Raw genomic sequence first — 22,730 nt, forward strand, 5'->3', positions numbered from 1 at the left:
CAATACTAAACGACAATAACAGATACCATTATTAAGTCATTGTTTGAGATATGATAAAGATATGAAAGCGGAACAAGTCTCAACATAGCATTATGATATACATAAATGCAAGACAAGGTCTAAATACGACCACAATTGTCTAACCAATACCCAAAATCCAGTGACAATGTCACAAGTATCTAACAAGAGTAATTAGTTTGAAGAGAACAATAACATCTGTCTGAAAGGAAATAAATAGATACAAATGGCTAAGTAGGGAAGAGGGACCCATGTGTTGCGGATTACATCAGGATGGAAGCTTGCCACGAAGTCTCAAACAAAATACTCCTACTCCGCTGGATGGGTACCACTAGTACCTGTCTCAGAAGTTGCATAAAAATATGTAGAAGTGTAGTACGAGTACAAATTACGATATTCAGTAAGTAGCAAGTCTAGCCTCGAAGAAGTACTAGCGAGGGGTCGACATCGACACTTACTAATAGTCCAACAATCAAGTAAAAGCTAAATAAGATACGACGTAAAGTATGGTGTCATCAAATAGATACAAGGACTAAAGACAGAGTATATAAAAAATTTAGACATGCTTTGCAGATAAAAGAGAGATCAAATTAGATATCAAATATCTCAATTTTTGCATTATAGTATGATATTCATCAACCAACATTTATATAAAACTCACTGCATGATTCTATGATATATAAATATGCATGCTTAGGATCCCTTCTCAAACGTCACAGTACAAATCCATGTGCCTGACACAGGTCACATGTCCAAATCAAGCACCAAATCTTGGTGCCTACGCTCACAGGGCCCAAAGTAACACGGGTCAACAAAATTCAACCTCGGGCCTCTAGGCCCGGAATCCGAAATTAACAACAATAACATACCCTGTATTACCTAGGCCCGGAATTCGAAATTGATCATAGATATAGCTCACACATAATCCCATGATTCCAAATATATGATTAAATTCCAAATAGGGGTCCAATTTCATAATCAAAAACCCCAAAATCACTCTCTGAAGTGCATACCAAAAACCTTAATCTTTACACTTTAATTCCTTATTTTAGAGGTTAGAAATGCATAAAAATTCTTGAAATATTATTATAAATGAGTAGAAATCACTTGCCCTCTTACCTTGTATGAAAATATCCTTGAAACATTGCACCTCTCCAAGTTTAGGGTTCAAAGTATGAGAGAATGGACAATAATCCCGAAATTCGCAACTAAAATGGTTTGTCCAGCAGTACCCTTCGCGATCGCGACCCATTGCTCTGCGATCGCGAAGCACAAAAATACTGCCTATAAATCCCTTTTACGCGATTGTGACCTCACACAAGCGATCATGAAAGCCAACAGCCCCCAGAGTACACAAACAATCGACTAGTTTTGCAAACGTGAAGGCCAAAACCTCTAGATCAACCAGCAATCTACGCGAGCGCGAGGGACATCCCGTGATAGCAAAAAATAAGGCCCCCACCTCCAAAAAAACCCTCCTCGAATGCAATCATCCACCCGCAATCACAATGACCAGCCATGCACAATACCCCGCGATCGCGACCTCCTCCAGCGATTGCGGCGAACAACCATCTCAGCCACCTCCTTTCTCCGCTATCCCATCACCCAGTCCGCGATCACAGAGCACTGCATCACACCACCAAACCAGCTCCTCCAAACATAACAAAAATGGTCCGAAACTACATTGAAACACACCCGAGCTCCTCGGGACCCCGTCCAATCACTCCAATAAGTCCACATACTTTATACAATATTTTTCAAAGTCTCGAAACGTCAAAAATAATAACAAAACCAAGAATAGAAAATTGAATTTATCTCTTAACTTTTCAACTTCGCCGAATGCGTCTGAATCACACTTAGACATTCTGGATTACAACCAAACAAGTTCATATCAACCATTAGGATCTTTCTAAAGTCTCAAAACCGCAATCAAAGCTCCTCAGCCCAAAAGCCAACTACTGTTCATACTTATGAACTCTTCAATTCTTTAAATTGGTCACTTTCGCCAAATAGAGTTAACATCTTCTAGGAACGTCCAAAACCAAATCTGAATATATGCCCAAGTCCAAATCACCATGCGAACTTATTGGGGCCATCTAATTCCCAATCCGAAATTGTTTACACAAAAGTCAAACCTTGGTCAACTCTTCCATTTAAGCTTCAAAAATACAACTACGTGTTCCAATTCTCCCCCAAACCTTTTTGAAACCAAACCAACTATACTCGCAAGTCATAATGCATCATATGAAGCTACTTAACATCTCAAATCACCAATCGTAATACTAAAGCTCAAAACAACCGATCGGGTCTTTACATTCTCCTCTACTTAAACAATTGTTCATCCTTGAACGTGGCAAGAGTCATTCCAAAGCCATCAAAACTGTACAAACTCATCATACACATACCCATGAGTGATACAATGCCACCTTAATTTATATAAATTTATTAATATAATCCTGACTGAAGATTCTTCCTTCAACCTTAACCTATAAGCCTTAGAACCAAATTACAATATCCATAACTCTCTCTAACATCCGCATCTTCTATAAATATACACTGTATAAATCTCGACAAGCTACATCAAACCATAAATACACTTCCAATATATAACCATACGGTGTACCCTTTAACTCATATGTCGAAGCCCTATCGTCTGCCTGTAATAACTGCCCGTTACCAAATTTGGTAATCTTAATATACCTCATATCAAATAAAACCCTGTTCTAAACCCTTGCAACACTGATAATGGTGAAAGAAATGTGTAAGAACTCATAACCACCCATCAATCAACAAGCCATGGAGTTCTCTGGCCAACAAAAACCATTGCCAAATTATGAGCTGACTAATCGTAGTCTTCTTCCACACATACCTTATCGAAATCTGATTACACTAATTCCAGGTCCAATAACCTCGCCTCACCTAGTATAAGTGTCACGCCCCAACCTCGAGAAGCGCAACCGGCACTCAGTCAAGTGAATCCGACGAGCAAGCCTATTAGATACTTTCTACCCAATTCACCCATGATAAAGACAAGACGTGATTTCATTACTTATACAGTAGGAAGCTCATACATACAATCCTAAATTGTTTCATTAGTCATTGCGCCTTTATGTCTCAAAGTACACATTTCTTATAGTTCGAGTGGAACAAGTGATCAAACACAACAGAACTTGTTTAGCATTCCCAACACCCATATACAACCCACAAAGTATCTACGGAGCCTCTAAAGATAAAAGAGAGTAAAGATGGTGCCGGCAACAAGGCCCCGACTATCCCTCAAAATGTGACCACAATATAAATAAAAGGTGCAATACTTGACCCCGGACTAAAGTGAGGCTCACCGAATCCGCTGAGAAGAGGATGCAACACTATCTGTGATCAAAACTGTCTGCTATGTAACCACCTGCATCCATTTAAAGATGCATCTCCCCCGGCAAAAGGGACGTTAGTACCGTCGAATAGCACTAGTATGTAAAGCTAAACACCAACTAAATAGAATAAATAATAATACAAGAGGAACGGCTAAGAATTCAATAAATGATTCGAATAATATTAAAACAACAAGTTAAGGATCATATACGTCTTCAAGTTAATTTCCATATTATTAGGTTGGGTGATCTTTAGTACCGATATTCCACAATTCACAATACCTCCGTATCTTTACACGGAGTTCGATCTTGACCCGATCGGCTAGGTCATCTCATTTGATACATTACCACAATTTCATTATAATTTCCAGCACAGTACCACCATGTGTGCACCATGGCGTCTGATCACGGCCCGATCGGCTAGGCCATCTCATTTGAGACATCAACCATTTTCACAATTGCATCCACAATACCACCGTGTTCTTACACGGAGTCCGATCTCGGCCTGATCGGCTAGGCCATCTCATTTGAGACATTACCTTTTTTAGTCAATCATCTCACATCGTACTTCTTTCATATACTTTAAGTTCATTGGCACTAGTGATCACAATTACAAAGTCATTCTTGGCACTTGGTTGTATTTCATAGTTTCGGTCCCCTTTTCCACATTCAAATATCATTATCATTATCAACATTAATAGGGCTTCCCATGTGAGACATTAATTCACATATGAGCAATTTGGGAAATCTTAAGCACATAGGGGCCTTTCATACAATTTGGCATAACAACCTTTATTTCGGTCTTGACATGAAGTTTTAACATTCCTAACACATATTCCACATTTTGAATATATTCTCAAATGGCAAGATAACACAATGAAGCATTTAGAATAAACATTGAACAAACACCCTTCAACACAACCACATTAGGAATAACCAATTCAATAATGATTAGGGACTTACTCCAATTACATGAACACCATGGGGTTCGATTCTAAGAAGAAGGGGGTTTAGCCAACATACCTAAATTGAGCTTCTCAACTCTAAAATGATCTGTAATTCTTAGCAACTTCAATATATTTTAGAAATATAATAAGTTGAACCAAAAATTAGGAAGATGATCATGGTTTTAGCTCATTTAAGCATTTTATCAAACACTAGGTGTGCATTAAGGTTTTAAGGCTCTTTTGTGGAAGATTTCATCATTTCCCAACCCACTCTCTATAATTTTTAGCTCATAATCTTCCCACATACCTCAAGGATACATGCATGCAAGACAACAACCCCACACCCAATAATTGCCTCTCTAATTACCACATTTTTACAAAATTTCGAAATTGAGAGCTAGAACATAGATTCTTTCCTTTAGGGTAAAGATTCCCTTTGTTAATCCTCAATGATTGAGCAAGAATTGATGGATAATGGTTAAAGATTACTCCCCCACCCTAAGAACTCTCCCTCTCACTCTAAAATATCAAAAATGTGCTCAAAATAGTCTATGGGGTATGTTTTAATGGAACTGGGTCAGGTTTAGAAACCCCAAAAATGAAGCTCCGAATCGGGTTCTACGGTCGCGTATACGACTGCATAATGGTTATGCGGTCCACAAAAATGGGTGCCAGAGCTGGAAAGAAACTGAATTGGTCTGCAGTCATTATGCGGCCGCAGACCTGTTTTGCGGTCGCATAGTGCACCGCAAAACCTCCCTCCGAAAAATCCCAAGGAGGTATATGAGACAAGAATGCGGCCCGCGAAATGGGTATGCAGTCGCATAATGGCCGCGAAATTGGGCATCAAAAATGCCCCAGAAATCTGCCCCACTCTGCGACCAGTCTACGGTTCACAAAGGGTTGGATTGAGAATTAGGGTCCATTATTAGCACCTTGTGCAACTCAGTTATCATACCCTACACCAGCAACCCCAAATTTAACTAACTTCTAAAATTTCCAAAAGTTTCGCTATAGTTTCCATTGTAACTAGGCTTATCCACCTGTCAGAGAGCCCCAGAATCATATCCTAAAAACATATGCACAACCCAACAACGTAACAAAGCTCATTACAATACCAATCGTGGCCTCATAAGCAAAATATAATTATAAGGAACACCTTTACATTAACTGAGCAAGTGATACAAAATTCATAGGCGACAAGTTCATAAAAAGAAAGGATTACATAGTTATTCAAACAAGTGAGGATACTTCTACTTCATTTCTTCCTCGGCTTCCCACGTGGCCTCTTCAACCTACTGGTTTTGCCATAACACTTTCACGGAGGCAATTTATTTATTTCTCAACCTTCGGACTTGCCTATCAAGAATGGCAACTGGAATTTCTTCATATGACAATTCTTCATTAACCTCAATGGTCTCAACCAGCACAATAGCTGACAGATCTCCAACTACATTCTTCAACATAGACACATGGAATACCGGGTGGACTAATGACATCTCGGGTGGTAGCTTAAGCTTGTACGCCACCACACCGATCCTTTGGATAATTTTGTACGGCCCGACATACCTCAGACTCAATTTTCACTTTTTCCCAAACCGCATAATACCCTTCATGGGGGAAATCTTCAAGAATACCCAATCATCTTCTTTGAACTCTAAGTAACTGTGACGGACATCTGAATAGGATGTTTGACGACTCTTGGCAGTTTTCAACCGCTCCTTTATGATCTTAACCTTCTCCATAGCCTGATGCACGAGGTCTGGCCCTATCAACTCAGCTTCCCCAATCTCGAACCACCCAATGGGAGATCTACATCTCCTACCATACAATGCCTCAAATGGTGCCATCTGAATACTCGCATGAACGCTATTGTTATAAGCAAACTCTATGAGTGGCAAATAATCATCCCAGCTACCCTTGAAATCAAGAACATAAGCACACAACATGTCCTCAAGCGTCTGAATACTCCGCTCTGCTTGCCCGTCGGTCTATGGATGGAAGGTTGTACTAAGATTTACCTGAGTACCCAAACCTTGCTGAAATTTCTTCCAAAAATTGGCCGTGAACTGAGCCCCTCGATCGGAAATGATAGAAACTGGAGTACCATGTAGCCTTACTATTTCCTTGATATACAACTAGGCATACTATTCCGCTGTGTTGGTAGATTTAACTGGCAAGAAATGAGCTTATTTCATGAGCCAATCCACAATCACCCAAATTGAGTCAAACTTGCACGGAGTGCATGGTAATCATACCACAAAATCCATATAAATCATCTCCCACTTCCACATCGGAATTTCTATATTGTCAACCCACCAGGCCGTTGATGTTCGGCCTTCACTTGCTGACAATTCAGACACCTTGCCACAAAGTCCGCCACATTCCTTTTCATGTCATTCCACCAATAGAATTCCTTGAGATCGTGACACATCTTTGTAGAACCTGGATGCACGGAATACCTAGAAGCGTGAGCTTCGGTCATGATTCTTTCTCGAAGACCCTCTACATTCGGAACACATAATCGCCCTTGGTACCTTAGTGTACCATCATCCATGCCAAGAGAAAAATCCGTAGTCTTATGTTTTTGAATCCCCTCCTTCAATTGCGCCAAATATGAATCGTTGTATTGCTTCTCTTTGACTTCCACAACAAGCGATGATTTGGCCCTATTTTGCACAATTACCCCTCCTTCATTAGAGTCTGCAAGACGAACTCCCAAACTAGCCAATCGATGAACTTCCTTGGCCAATGGACTTTGATATGCCTCCAAGTGAGCTAAACTACCCATAGATTTCCAGCTAAGAGCATATGCCACAACATTGGCTTTCCCTGGGTGAGATAGAATATCTATGTCGTAATCCTTGAGTAACTCCAGCCATCTTCTCTGCCTTAGATTCAGCTCCTTTTGTTTGAAAATATATTGGAGACTCTTTTGATTCGTGAATACATCCACATGGACCCCATACAAATAATGACACCAAATCTTCAATGCAAAAACCACCGCCGCCAGTTCTAAGTCATGTGTTGGATAATTCTTTTCATGATTCTCGAGTTGCCTAGAAGCATATGCCATAACTTTGCCGTGTTGCATTAACACACACCCAAGCCCAATTCTTGAAGCATCACAATATACCAAAATTCAGTTGTACCCTCTGGCAAGGTCAACGCCAGTGTTGTAGTCAATCTTGATTTCAACTCCTGGAAGCTCCTTTCACAAGCATCAGACTATTGGAACTTAACCGCTTTCTGATTCAATTTAGTCAACGGAGAGGCAAGAGTAGAGAACCCCTCCACAAAGTTCCCGTAATACCCTGCTAAGCACAAGAAACTACGAATCTCGGTGGGCATTGTAGGCCTAGGCCAATTCTTTACTGCAGAAATATTTTGAGGATCAACCTTGATTCCTTCTCTAGAGACAACATGACCCAAGAATGTGACAGATTCGAGCCAAAATTCACACTTTGAAAATTTCACATACAATTGGTGCTGATGAAGAGTCTGCAACACTGCCCTGAGATGATCGGCATGGTCCTCCGGACCTCGTGAATACACAAGAATATCGTCAATGAACACTATCACAAAGGAGTCGAGCAAAGTCTTGAAAACCCGATTCATAAGGTCCATGAAAGCTGCTGAGGCATTGGTTAGCCCAAAAGACATCACCAGAAATTCAAAATGCCCATACCGAGTCCTAAAAGCTATTTTCGGAATATCCTGCTCCCTAATCTTCAGTTGGTGATACCCGGATCGTAAATTAATTTTGGAGAAGTATCTAGCACCCTGTAACTGATCAAACAAATCATTTATTCTTGGTAGTGGGTATTTGTTTTTGATTGTGACTTTGTTGAGCTATCGGTAGTCAATACACATCCTCGGTGATCCATCTTTCTTCCTCACAAAGAGAACCGGTGCGCCCCATGGTGAAATACTCGGTCATATGAAACCCTTTTCTAACAAGTCCTTCAATTGTTCCTTTAGTTCCTTCAATTTTACTGGTGCCATTATGTAGGGAGGAATTGATATAGGTTGCGTGCCTGGCATCACATCAATCCCAAAATCAATCTCCCTATCTGGCGGAATCCCAGGGAACTCATCAGGAAAGACCTCTGGAAATTCATTCACAACTGGCACAGACTCGAGTGTAGGTGCCTCAGCGTCGGTATCCATAACCCAGACCAAATAATATATACACCCCTTGTTAATCATCTTCGTGGCCTTAAGATAAGAAATAAACATACCCTTCAGCACCACATTATCCCTCTTCCACTCAACAACTGGCTCATTGGGAAATTCAAACCTCACAGTTCTAGTTTGGCAGTCGAGCATAGCAAAACATGAATAAAGCCAATCCATTCCCATAATTACATCAAAATCAACCATCCCCAATTCAATGAGATCGACCACGGTGTCTCGACCATGCACCGTGACAACATAACCCCTATAAACCCATGCAGAGATAATAGACTCGCCAATCGGAGTAGATACAGAGAACGGCTTAGGAAGCTGTTTCGGTTCTATCCCGAATTCCATAGCAACAAAAGGGGTAACATAGGACAAGGTGGAACCGGGATCAATAAGAGCATATACATCATGAGTTTGGACAGACAATATACCTGTGACGACATCTGGAGAAGCCTCTGCACTCTGGCAACCACTCATAGCATAAAAATAGCTAGGTCCTCCTGAACTTTGCGCACCACCCCTAGATGCACCACGCCCTGCTGGTGCTGGAGTGCTTCATGCTGGAGGGGGTACTGAAGATGTAGCAGTTACAGAACTAGATGGCTGTGTTGTGCCCCTGCCCGCACCCTGGCAGGATGAACGGCAGTCCCTCTGAATATGACCCCTCAATCTGCACCCGTAACATATAGGTAAGTCCATGTAGCAGATCCCCGAGTGCATCTTCCCATACCTAGGGCATGGGGGCCTCCGCTGCTGCGGGAATCTCCCTCCTGATCGGCCCTGATAGTGGGGTCCCCTGCTACCCTGATTGGACCTGAAGCGACTCCCCTGCTACTGACTGTGCCCCGCTGGCAGTGCACTGGCTGAAGACTGAGCATGAGACTGGGTTGGGCCTGATGACCCTTCCCTGAAAGCTGATCTTCCCCCACCAAATGACTCCCCAAAGTTGCCTGCAGATCCGGCCTTGCTGGTACCCTCTCGCTCCCTTCTGTTCTTCAACTTGCGGTCCTCTGTAGCTTGAGCAAATGCTACCATTTTCCCATAGTTCATATCTGAATTCAAAGCAGTTGTAGCAGCCTCATTAATAACCAAGGGGCTAAGGCCCTGCACAAACCGATGCACTCTAGCCTCCATAGTAGGCAACATAAGAATGGCATATTTAGACAGACGCGCGAACTCCATGTGATACTCCCACACACTCTTACTCCCTTGTTTAAGATTCTCAAACTTTGCAGCACGGGCTGTCCTAGTCTCGGCAGGCAAGAAATTGTCTATAAAGGCATCAACAAACTCACTCCATCTCGCTGGAGGCTCCCCTCATCCCGAGAGTCCTCCCACAGCTCAAACCAAGAATATCCCACCCCTTTCACGCGGTAGGCGGCCAACTCCACTCCCTTTGTCTCAGTAGCGCGCATAACTCGGAGAGTCTTTTGCATCTCATCAATGAAGTCCTGTGCGTCCTCTCGGGATTAGCAGTCGTGAACACCGGAGGATCCAACTGAAGAAACATGTTCACTCTAGAACCACTAGAATCCCCTTGTTGGCTAGACGAAGTGGGTGCAACATTTGATCTCTGGGCTTGAGAAGCCACTATCTATGTTAGTATCTAAATAGCTACCCTAAGATCCCCATCAGAATACCAGAACTGGAAGCTGGGGCTGGAGGTGGAATCGGAATATCGGTTGGAGGAACTGCTGCACCCTCAGTAGGTGCAGGAACTGCTGTGGACTGAACAGGTGTAGTGAAATCAGGTAGTGTAGCATTCGGGGGATTATCCTCACCCCTCGGGTATTCACCTGCCTCTTCAAGTAAAGGGTCAAATGCCCTTCCCAATGCAGCATTGGCTCCATGGCCAGTTCTTGCTCTCTTCTTAGGTGCCATATACTGACAGTTAAAGGAATGCACAAGTTAGAGGAGGAACAATTGCACAATTAGTTTCATCGCACGATCCAGAATATCGAAGAAGGGTATTATTCCTAAATGTCCAAGTAGCCTCCAACTTATAGATGTGGTCGACAACACACCGATAAGAAGGACTCTACTAGACATAGCTCTAAGATATCCTAGGACACTTTAAAACCTTAGGCTCTAATACCAAGTTTGTCATGCCCCAACCTCGGGAAGCATGACCGGCGCTCAACCGAGTGAACCCGACCGAGCAAGCCTATTAGATACTTTCTACCCAATTCACCCATGATCTAGACAAGACGTGATTTCATTACTTATACAATAGGAAGCTCATACATACAATCCTAAATCGTTTCATTAGCCATTGCGCCTTTAAGTCTCAAAGTACACGTTTCTTATAGTTCGAGTGGAACAAGTGATCAAACTCAACATAACTTGTTTAGCATTCCCAACACCCATATACAACCCACATGGTGTCTACGGAGCCTCTAAATATACAAAGAGAGTAATGATGGTGCCAGCAACAAGGCCCCGGCTATACCTCAAAATGTGACCACAATATAAACAAAAGGTGCAATACTTGACCCCAGAATGAAGTGGGGCACACCGAATCCGCTGAGAAGAGGATGCAGCACTATTTGTGATCAACATTGTCTGCTATGTAACCACCTGCATTCATTTAAAGATGCGGCGCCCCCGGCAAAAGGGACGTTAGTACCGTTGAATAGCACTAGTATGTAAATCTAAACACCAACTAAATAGAATGAATAATAATACAAGAGGAACAGTCAAGAATTCAATAATGGCTTCGAATAATATTAAAACAACAAGTTAAGGATCATATACGTCTTCAAGTCAATTTTCATATTATTAGGTTGGGTGATCTTTAGTACCGATATTCTACAATTCACAATACCTCCATATCTTTACACGGAGTCTGATCTCGACCCGAGCGACTAGGTCATCTCATTTGAGACATTACCACAATTTCATTATAATTTCCAGCACAGTACCACCATGTGTGCACCATGGCATCCGATCACGGCCCGGTCGGCTAGGCCATCTTATTTGAGACATCAACCATTTTCACAATTGCATCCACAATACCACCGTGTTCTTACACGGAGTCCGATCTCGGCCCGATCGTCTAGGCCATCTCATTTGAGACATTATCTTTTTTAGTTAATCATCTCACATCGTACTCTTTTCATATACTTTAAGTTCATTGGCACTAGTGATCACAATTACAAAGTCATTCTTGGCACTTGGCCGTATTTCATAGTTTCGGTCCCCTTTTCCACATTCAAATATCATTATCATTATCAACATCAATAGGGCTTCCCATGTGAGACATTAATTCACATATGAGCAATTTGGGAAATCTTAAGCACATAGGGGCCTTTCATACAATTTGGCATAACAACCTTTATTTCGGTCTTGACATGAAGTTTTAACATTCCTAACACATAATCCACATTTTGAACATATTCTCAAATGGCAAGATGACATGATGAAGCATTTAGAATAAACATTGAACAAACACCCTTCAACACAACCACATTAGGAATAACCAATTCAATAATGATCAGGGACTTACTCCAATTACATGAACACCGTGGGGTTCGATTCTAAGAAGAAGGGGGTTTAGCCAACATACCTAAATTGAGCTTCTAAACTCTAAAATGATCCGTAATTCTTAGCAACTTCAATCTATTTTAGAAATATAACAAGTTGAACCAAAAAATTAGGAAGATGATCATGGTTTTAGCTCATTTGAGCATTTTATCAAACACTAGGTGTGCATTAAGGTTCTAAGGCTCTTTTGTGGAAGATTCCATCATTTCCCAACCCACTCTCTACCATTTTTAGCTCATAATCTTCCCACATACCCCAAGGATACATGCATGCAAGACAACAACCCCCACACCCAATAATTGCCTCTCTAATTACCCCATTTTTACAAAATTTCGAAATTGAGAGCTAGAACATAGATTCTTACCTTTAGGGTGAAGACTCCCTTTGTTAATCCTCAATGATTGAGCAAGAATCGATGGATAATGGTTAAATATTCCCCCCCCCACTCTAAGAACTCTCCCTCTCACTCTAAAATATCATAAATGTGCTCAAAATGGTCTATGGGGTGTGTTTTAACGGAATTGGGTCGGGTTTAAAATTCCCAAAAATGAATCTCCGGAACGGGTTCTGCGGTCGCATATGAGACCGCATAATGGTTATGCGGTCCGCAAAATGATCGCAAAAATGGGTACCAGAGCTGGAAAGAAACTGGCCTGGTCTGCGGTCAGTATGCGGCCCGTAAACCTATTCTGTGGTCGCATAATGCACCGCAGAACGGTTCTGCGGTCGCATAGTGCACCGCAGAACCTCCCTCCGAAAAATCCCAAGGCGGGATATGCGACAATAATGCAGCCCGTGAAATGGTTATGCGGTCGCATAATGGTCGCAAAATTGGGCATGAAAAATGCCCCAGAAATCTGCCCCACTATGCAACCAGTCTGCGGTCCGCAGAGGGGTTCCATGGCCGCAAAAATGCCTACTTCTGGAAGAAATTTCCTTCAACTCCCTAGCATACTGTTCAATCCAAAAATTCTGAGCTCGCCGCGAAGAATTTCTACTATTATTAACCTCTATGCCTACTTTGGCATCTCGGAATCCAGGTTTTTAGGAAAAGTTTTACGGGGCCTTACAATAAGCTGCTACACCGACATGCCACACCAAATACCATTTATAACCTCATATGACACGATTAGTGCGCCAAACAAGCATCAACTCGAATATGACCAATATAAAAAGAGGACCAAATAAGAAAAATGTCATGCCCCGACCTCAGGGAGCGCGATCGGCGCTCAACCGAGATACCCCGGTCGAGCAAGCCTGTAAAATGCCTTTTACCCAACTCACCCATAAATAAAGAGAAGAATACATTTCATTAATTAAACAGTAAGAGGTCATGTGAACAACACCAGTTCATTTCCATTAGTTACGTCATTAAAAAGTCTCCAAAACAATACATTGTACAATCATAGTTAAAGTGGAAGAGATGATACGATTACAACATTTTTAGTTTAACCTTCCCAAAACCAGATACAACCCACACTATGTCTACGGAGCCTCTAACAAAAATAAAAGAGTACTGCGACAGTGCCAGCTACAAGGCCCCGGCTATACCTCAAAACACTATGTACATGGAAGAAGAGATGCAGGACCCCGGAATGAAGTGGGGTTCACCAAATCAGCTGAGGAGAGGGTGTGCTGCTATCACAGATCAATACCACCTGCTATGGTGTTACACCCCATGTTTTCGTACGTGAAAGTATGCCATAAGTAAATTGATGGAAGCTCGAAAATAAGATGTTACATCCCGCATTTTCGTATGTTAAAGTTTCGTCGTAAGTTAATCGACGTAAGCTCGGGAATGAGATTTTTTTGGGATTATACGTATTACACTATTTCAAATAAAGGATAAGTAAATTCGTGAAGGTGAGAGGGTAAGCAAATCGAAGAAATGAATTTTCATCGAAGTTTGACATTTTGGGATAAAATACGGCATGAGCTAAAATACCAAGTATTTATGGACTAGTGCCATACAAGGTACCACATGACCATAATAGTAAGGTGTACACAGTGTGTTAAAAGTGAGTAGTATTTTAAGTAATTTGAGATAATTCTTAATTATGTGGGTAATTGATTAATTATTGGGTAATGTGATATTACCTAATTAATTTGGGATATATTGGATGAGGATTAAAATTGCATTATGTGGCACCCCCCCCCCCCCAAATTAAGTGACTCATAGATCTAGTTGAAAGGTGGCAAGCTAAAGTGTTAAATACAAGACACTACATCCCTCTACGTGTAAAGACATAAAAGATTGGCATTTTGGCTTCATTTGGACTTTAGATATTCAAGTAAGTAATATTATAATGTTTTCCTATTGCAAAGATTACAAAACAGACATTAAGAATATATAGGTGCTCGGCCATACTAGGCTTTGTATCTCGGCCAACTGGGCTCGCTCATAGGTGCTCGGCCACAGCAGGCTCGGTATATAACTTACCATCTGATCAGAGGTTGCCCAATAGGGGCCTGCCCATCGATTATAGCTCGATGGTAATGAAAATACTATAATACTGTATATATAGGCTCTCTACTCTCTTGACTGGAAGAAGACAATACTCAATTAAATATGAAGTCTCGATAAGGAGAATACTGTAATTTATGAGACTAGGATAATGTATATAATTTCGGGAGTATGAACTTCTCTTTATGCTTTGTTATCAAACACATGTAATTATGAGATCATGCCAAAAATGAAGGAAGGGCTTAGCCTTAACATACTCGGAGTAGGAAAAAATCCGTATGATATTCTTGGAAAAGGTTGCACTGTACTCCCTTAGAATCGCAAAATCTCACGTTGCTAAGGTGCTAAAAAATCTCGTTGGAATTTTTATTTCAAGAAATCTTGTTGAAATATCGTTGGTTTGAGGTTGCTAATGCTGGAATCCTTGTAGGAATTGGTTGAAGATGTTATGCATTCTCTCTATATATTCTTAACGTCTGTTTTGTAATCTTTGCAATAGGAAAACATTATAATATTACTTACTTGAATATCTAAAGTCCAAATGAAGCCAAAATGCCAATCTTTTATGTCTTTAAACGTAGAGGGATGTAGTGTCTTGTATTTAACACTTTAGCTTGCCACCTTTCAACTAGATCTATGAGTCACTTAATTTGGGGGGGGGGGGGCTGCCACATAATGCAATTTTAATCCTCATCCAATATATCCCTAATTAATTAGGTAATATCCCATTACCCAATAATTAACCAATTACCCACATAATTAAGAATTGTCTCAAATTACTTAAAATACTATTCACTTTTAACACACTGTGTACACCTTACTATTATGGTCATGTGGTACCTTGTATGTCATTACTCCATAAATATCGGGTATTTTAGCTCGGGCCGTATTTTGTCCGAAAATGTCAAATTTCGACAAAACTTCATTTCTTCGATTTGCTTACCCTCTCACCTTCACGAATTTACTTATCCCTTGTTTGAAATAGCCTAATACTTATAATCCCAAAATAATCTCATTCCCGAGCTTACGTCGATTAACTTATGACGAAACTTCAACATACGAAAATGTGGGATGTAACATCTCATTTCCGAGTTTCCATCAATTTACTTATGGCGTACTTTCACATATGAAAACATGGGGTGTAACATCATTCCCCCCTTTGGAACATTCGTCCTCGAATGTTGATTGATGCACTTATCATTATCATAACCTATAGCTCTTGCGAATACTTTAGTACTCCTCTTGCCATCTAGGCAACTGTGCTGTGAATGAATCCCAAAGGCCAGGGCATTCCCCCCTTTTAGCCTCTTTCTCACACCACGACTCGTGGTCGGAATCCTCCCAATCTTGTAACTATTGCTACCTTCTATCATGCAGCCTGTACGACTCTAAATTTGTAAGTGCGCCTATGCGACTCTTCTCTCCTTTTTTTCTTCCTCCAGCTTTTAGCCAATCTTTAGGCTTCACTTTGTGTTCATATATAAAATTATGTCAAGCTGTCCCTCTGGGCGTCATTAGCTTAACTTCATCTAAGTAGGCCATACTATACCATAATTCGTACTTCGATTTATCGTTACTGAGGTCTACTACCAAACTCCAGGTTACTCTCGTTGCTTATCCTATATGCATAAAGCTAAGTCTTTTAATGCTTCTTCATTACTGTTCATCTTAAGACTGATGGCCTAATCTCACCTCGTACTTTGCAGCTTTTACCCATCCATTGTTGATTTACCTCAATGTTGATCTACAATCTTCTATTGATAACTTGAAACTTTTTACGTAATATATTGCCACTAGGGCTTACGCTGCATCGTGGAACATTTGAAGTGATTTTCCTGATCCACCTAGGGGCGATACTATACTTTCATAACCATATTTCATAGCATCCCAATGTGATTTTCCTCACATGAGTATTTTAGTCATATACAATTCATGAAATCATTACTCAATCGAAGGCCCAAATGTCATCTTTCATTTATCACAATTACACCCTCATTCTACTATCAGGGCAGCATTCCATCTCTTCTAAATGCTACTAGTCTTAGACTCCTTTGAGTTCACTCAGGCTATACTGAGCTTTCTATAACTTAGAGAAATCATTAGCTCTCTTGTTTTCATAGGCTTAATCCTGAGTACTTATCCATTCTCGTCACCTTCTCACTCGCCCTTTCTTATCCTTACTCCTGCCTTCCTAAAACCTTGTCACTTTACCATACTTTAGCTTGCGACCTACACGTATCTATATATACTACTCGCAACCTTCCTTCAACTTTCTTGCACCATAGATTTCCTCGTGTTATTCTGGAACAGCAAGCGAGATATCACATCGTCTCTAACTCTTCTTTACTCTTTTAACTAGACCTTTCGATACATAGAAACCATAGGCCGGAAAATATGCCACTGACGATGCCGTTATCATTCCTGGATACTGAGTCTCAGCGCTTCTGGCCTTCTATCTGTAGTGTGGACTATTCACAACCTTCTACATTTGAGTATCTCGTACGTTGCTCACCTTAACCTTAAAATCTCGCCTCACATCTTCTATCTCTTTTATGACCTCCCTTCCTCATAGGTATAATTCATCCACGACTTGATACTTGCACCTCTGGTGCATACACAATCCGGTGGGAGCTTCATACTGACTTCTTATGAGGCTGGTACTCTTCTAACTGGCTTTCTTGTAGAGCCGTTATGGAATACGGTTGTTGTACTATCTCTCTTGTACCTCTGATATTAAAGGTGATTCTTCAATGTTTTCAATCACGATTTTTATAATTTTCTGGGTCCAATAATCAGACTCCTGATTTACTTGGTTGATGTAACTCTTTAGTTTCCTCTTCCTTCTGATCAACCTTTATGTAGGCATAAGCTATCTTCTGATTTATGGCTCCTGGTATTAGTTATTACTTTAGCCTTTCATGGGCGCTATGGAATATCCATGATACAATCTTCTGACAATTCAATCCTTTGTCTATGCCCTAGGATCAATTCCTTCTTTTAACTTATACCGGGGTCTTCTACGACTGTATGAATGTCAACATATATGTTGCATGGATATCACTCCGAAGTCTTAAGTGCATAATCCCTTTTGTTCCTTCTGAGCTTCCTTTAAACGTAAACTATTACTTTTCCCGGTCTTTCTGCCCCTCTATTGCGTGTATACTTAGCTTATCTTAGTTCCCACGCATGCCAGAATTTTTGTGCAACTCACATGGTCTCGAATATTACTTTTGGTTTCATTTCCCGCTCATTAGCTCCGATAGGTGCCACTTTCTTAACGAGTGCATACAATGTTGTAGCGAGACTGCTATTAAAGACCATTTCTTCTTCAAGTTACTATGCTTAGGTTGAAGCCTTCTTCCTTATTTCCTCAGCTAGTCTTTCGTTGTCGTACTTAGGGAGGACCCTCTGACTCTTGTAAAGCTGCGAGCTTATTACATCGTATACTTGCCGGAATTGTTTATGTTCTTCCTCGCCTATAATTATCCGTAGTTACTTATTTCCATGCACTTGTGCTTGTAGGGTTGCTCCTGGATTGAAGTTTTGACTGTCTTCCTAGTGTGACTATATTTTATTTCCATAACATTCATACGGTACCTTTAACTACCCCAACTCTTGTCTGAATATTTCCCAAGGGTCACGATGTCGTATCTATGAGACTGAATTCCCTATGTTAGGGTTCACTATGTTTGTCTTGCACAATCTGTTGATTTGTCTGTGTCCTCTTGTTTAGCCATAACTAGGCTCTTCCTTAATCAACTACTAACTACTCGTTGGCCCATTCTCATATCAATATTTCGCGTAATTTTTCTTGGGTTATTTCCTTTGTCTTAACTTACGTCTCGCATTGGTTCCTTATCTATCAATAACATCTCGGGTAGGAACCCTTACTTCCTCTCCTTGACGTCCTGCTTGTAGAAGCCTATGCCTTGAGTCTACCCCAGAATGCATAGCAGCAGGCCTGACCTCTGCCCGACTTACCTCCGCCTCTGGGACGTCTCCTAACTACCTGAGCTTCCCCTCTAGATGGTGGGGCTTGTGGTGTAACAACTGGAAATGGAGTCACTACCTGAGAACCCTGATGTGATGCACATTTACCACGTCTAGCTCAATTCATCTTTATATGCCCCACCTCTCCAAACTTAAAACAACCTCGAGATGAGAATGGCTGATGGATCTAAGGCTGCCTATGATAACTCGAGTAACCACTAGAAGAAACCTGGGATGAAAGAGTACGGTAGGAACTCTGCGCTGGTAATGCACTAAATGAAGATCAAACTGGAGCACCACAAGCAGGCTGATAAGATGAAGGAGCTGATCTGCTAGGATGGCCCCTCCCAGAATGATCCCTACCTCTAGACGAGGTACCACTGAAACTGCCAGAATATCGGAGCTTCTCATCACCATGGCCTCCCTGCTCTGACCCAGAATGTTCTTATTCCTACGTGCAATGTCCACAGCCTGAAGAAATGGAGTACTAGTCTCTACTTCTCTGGCCATAGAAATATTGATACCAAATTTAAACCACTCAATGAACCTTCTCACCTTCTCAACCTCGGTGGGGATTGGAAAATCTACACGACAGGATATCTCAGTAAATCTCATCTCAGACTTTGTCATAGACATGCAATCCTGCTAGAGGTGATAGAACTGGCCACAAATCTCCTCCCTCTTTGTGAGGGGAACAAACTTCTCTAAGAAAAGATATGAAAATTTACTCCATCAGAGTGGGAGTTTCCACGCTAGATTGCTACGCTCATATGACTGCCTCCACCTCTTTGCCGGCCCTTGAAGCTGAAATATAGTGAAATCGAACCCATTTGAATCCACCAAGCCAAGAGTTTACAGAATCTCCAGACAACCATCTAATAAGTCTTATGCATCTGCCAAAAGATCACTATACAACGCGGAGGACCCATTTTTTCGAACCGATCGAACCTCTTCTGCTCCTCCTTAGACATAGTGTCTTTCACTAGCTTCCTAAAGACATCCATGGAAAGATGTCCCCTAACCGATACTACTCCTAGCGCCTGCTAAACAACATGAGTTTGTGCCCCTCCCCCAGTCTGAGAAGTAGTCGATGCCACAAGAAGGACATCGATCTATGCTAGACCCTCAATAAGACCAACCAAACGAACAAGAGCATCCTGAAGTACTGGGGTAGCAATAAGCCCCTCCAGGATCTGAGCTGCTCCAACTTGCTTACCCGGATCAAGAACCTGCTCTTCCACCGGAGCTACTGGTGGCTCCACAGCTGTTGCCCTAGCAGGGACTCTAACTGCAGTGGGGGATCCACCCTTTCCTCTGGCTCAGCCACGACCTCTCACGGCCCTAGCTTGAGGTGTTGTTGCCTGCCCAACTACTCCCGATGAACATTTTCTCACAATCTGCAAGAGATTAGGAAGACAAGGATTCAAACTTCAGATCAAATAAGCCGCACGATAAAGAATGAAAGAAGGGAAGCTTCCTAACATCTGGTAGCCTCTTAGAGATAAGTATAGACATCTTCGCACCGATTGACAAGACTCTACAAGACCTGATTGCGACTCGTGAGACCTACACAACCTAGGCCTTTAATACCAACTAGTCATGACCCAAATTCCCACCTTAAGGCCGTGATGGTGCCTAGCTAAACTTGCTAAGGAAACCAACTCATAATCCAACACATGTAGTCCATTTCTTTTTAATTAACAGTGATATATAATAATTAAAGATGTAAATAGTCTCAAAATAATAACAATATCAAATATAAATAAAACACGCTCTAAACATGACCGATATAGTATGACACCCAAGAATAGGTTGCACAAGTACACGAGTAAACTACTAAAATAAGAACAAGTATGTATGCATGACAGCTGTCTGAAATACAAATAGATAGGAATCATAAAGGAATAGGGACTCGGGAACTGCGTTATAGATCCACAAAGTGCCGGTCACCCTATGTCTTCGTGCGGTCACCCAAACTCGATCACGAAGCTCTGCTAGGACCCACTCGAGGACTTCATAAACGATGGCAGAAGCGTAGTATAAATATATCACAATCAGTACCTAGTAAGTATCATGTCTAAACTGTAATAAGTAGTGGCGAGGCTATAAGCTTTCGAATATTTACCACACATGTATAATAACAGAATAATTAAGTAGAACAGTAGATAATGTCATCAAAATAAGAATCGCGTATAACAATAGTTCAAAGGTATTAAGCATGCTTTTCCCGTACATAAATAAACTTAACGCTGCTCAAATATAGTAATAAAATATGGCATGCTAAATTAGAAGAGTCGGGACTCCCAACTAGCATATAAGGATGTCAATTAACAATTAACATTTGAATGAATACCTTTAGATGAGTCAATAATATGAATGCATGCTCAAACCGATGCAAGATCCATGTACCTGATACACGATCCATGTATCAACATAACCCGATACTAATCCATATATCGACCCGGTAAAAATCCATGTACCAAACGTGCTCACAAGGCCCAAAGTAACATGGGTTATCACCTAACTCCGGAGGAGCTGATCCAAATTCAAACGCAAAGAAAGCATTCTAGTATCACTCTTAAATCAATATCCGATCATCATATCCAATGTTCCATAACTATATCTTATCTGCACATTTTACTTTTCTTGACATAATCATCAGTCCAAATCAATTATCCTTATTCAAAATGCATGCATATGCTCAAGAATTATAGATTAAAGGTGTACAACGACTTAATAGAAGTTATAAGTATATGTTCTAATGGAATCTCTATGTGACTACGAACAATTTAAGCATATCTAGGATGAGTTCCCATGCCTTTAGAATTAACCATTAACCTAGGAATGATTTCTAACATGAATAAAAGAGAACATAGTCATATAAGACAAATAAATCATGAATAAAATGAGTATATAGTCAAAGCAAGATACAATATTTCACTTCTACCCCAATCATGATATAAACTCGATAAGTACATATACACTCGCTACCACACATATACACCACCGCCAATACCTTAAACAAATAGAAATTAAGTCAAATCTTAGGGGTTTCCCTCTTAACAAGGTCAGCCAACAGACATACCTTTACTCGGTAGCCTTTAACCTTCCAAAACAGCCGTTCCTCTCAAATAATCCTCTGAACGTGTTGAATCTTGCCAAAACAACCTTGATAACGTCAAGAAAAGCCATAGAAACCAAGTCCAAACAATAAAGTTTGAATCTTTAGTCAAATCCCCAAACTTCTCTAAGAAAAGATGTGAAAATTGACTCCATCTGAGTGGGAGTTACCACGCTGGCTTGCTACGCTGATATGACTGCCACCACCTCTTTGTTGGCCCTTGAAGCTGAAATGTAGTGAAAACGAAACCATTTGACTCCACCACGCCAAGATTCTACAGAATCTCCAAACAACCATCTAATAAGTCTCATGCATCTGCCAACAGATCACTATCATAACGTGGAGGACCCATTTTTTTGAACCGATCAAACCTCTTCTGCTCCTCCTTAGACATAGTGTCTTTCACTAGCTGCCTAACTACATCCATGGAAAGTTGTCCCCTAACCGGTACTACTCCTAGCGCCTGCTAAACAACGTCAACCTGCTTAGGAGTGTGAATTGCAGGAGTTTGTGCCCCTCCCCCAGCCTGAAAAGTAGTCTGTGCCACAAGAAGGACATCGATCTATGCTAGACCCTCCACAAGACCAACCAAATGAACAAGAGCATCCTGAAGAACTGGGGTGGCAATAAGACCATCCAGGATCTGAGCTTCTCCAACTTGCTTACCCGGATCAAGAACTTGCTCTTCCACCGGAGCTACTGGTGGCTCCACAGCTGTTTCCCTAGCAGGGATTCTAAGTGCAGTGGGGGATCCACCCTTTCCTCTGGCTCTTCCACGACCTCTCACGGCCCTAGCTTGAGGTGTTGTTGCCTGCCCAACTACTCCCGATGAACATTTTCTCATAATCTGAGAGAGATTAGAAAGACAAGGATTCAAACTTCAGATCAAATAAGCCGCACGATAAAGAATGAAAGAAGGGAAGCTTCCTAACATCTGGTAGCCTCTTAGAGATAAGTATAGACTTCTTCGCACCGATTGACAAGACTCTACAAGACCTGCTTGCGACTCGTGAGACCTACACAACCTAGGCCTCTAATAACAACTTGTCATGACTTAAATTCCCACCTTTAGGCCGTGATGGTGCCTAGCTAAA

General features: G+C 41.3%; 1 protein-coding gene across 1 annotated transcript; it reads right to left on the bottom strand.

Moving 5' to 3' along the window:
- Positions 1–8,269: 8,269 nt before the first annotated feature.
- LOC138909665 (uncharacterized) lies at positions 8,270–8,995 on the bottom strand. Its single transcript, XM_070200876.1, has one exon. The coding sequence runs from the start codon at positions 8,993–8,995 to the stop codon at positions 8,270–8,272; it is 726 nt and encodes a 241-aa protein (XP_070056977.1).
- Between the last annotated feature and the right edge of the window lie 13,735 nt (positions 8,996–22,730).

Source organism: Nicotiana tomentosiformis, chromosome 4, assembly GCF_000390325.3.
Source record: "Nicotiana tomentosiformis chromosome 4, ASM39032v3, whole genome shotgun sequence".
Lineage (NCBI taxonomy): Eukaryota > Viridiplantae > Streptophyta > Magnoliopsida > Solanales > Solanaceae > Nicotiana > Nicotiana tomentosiformis.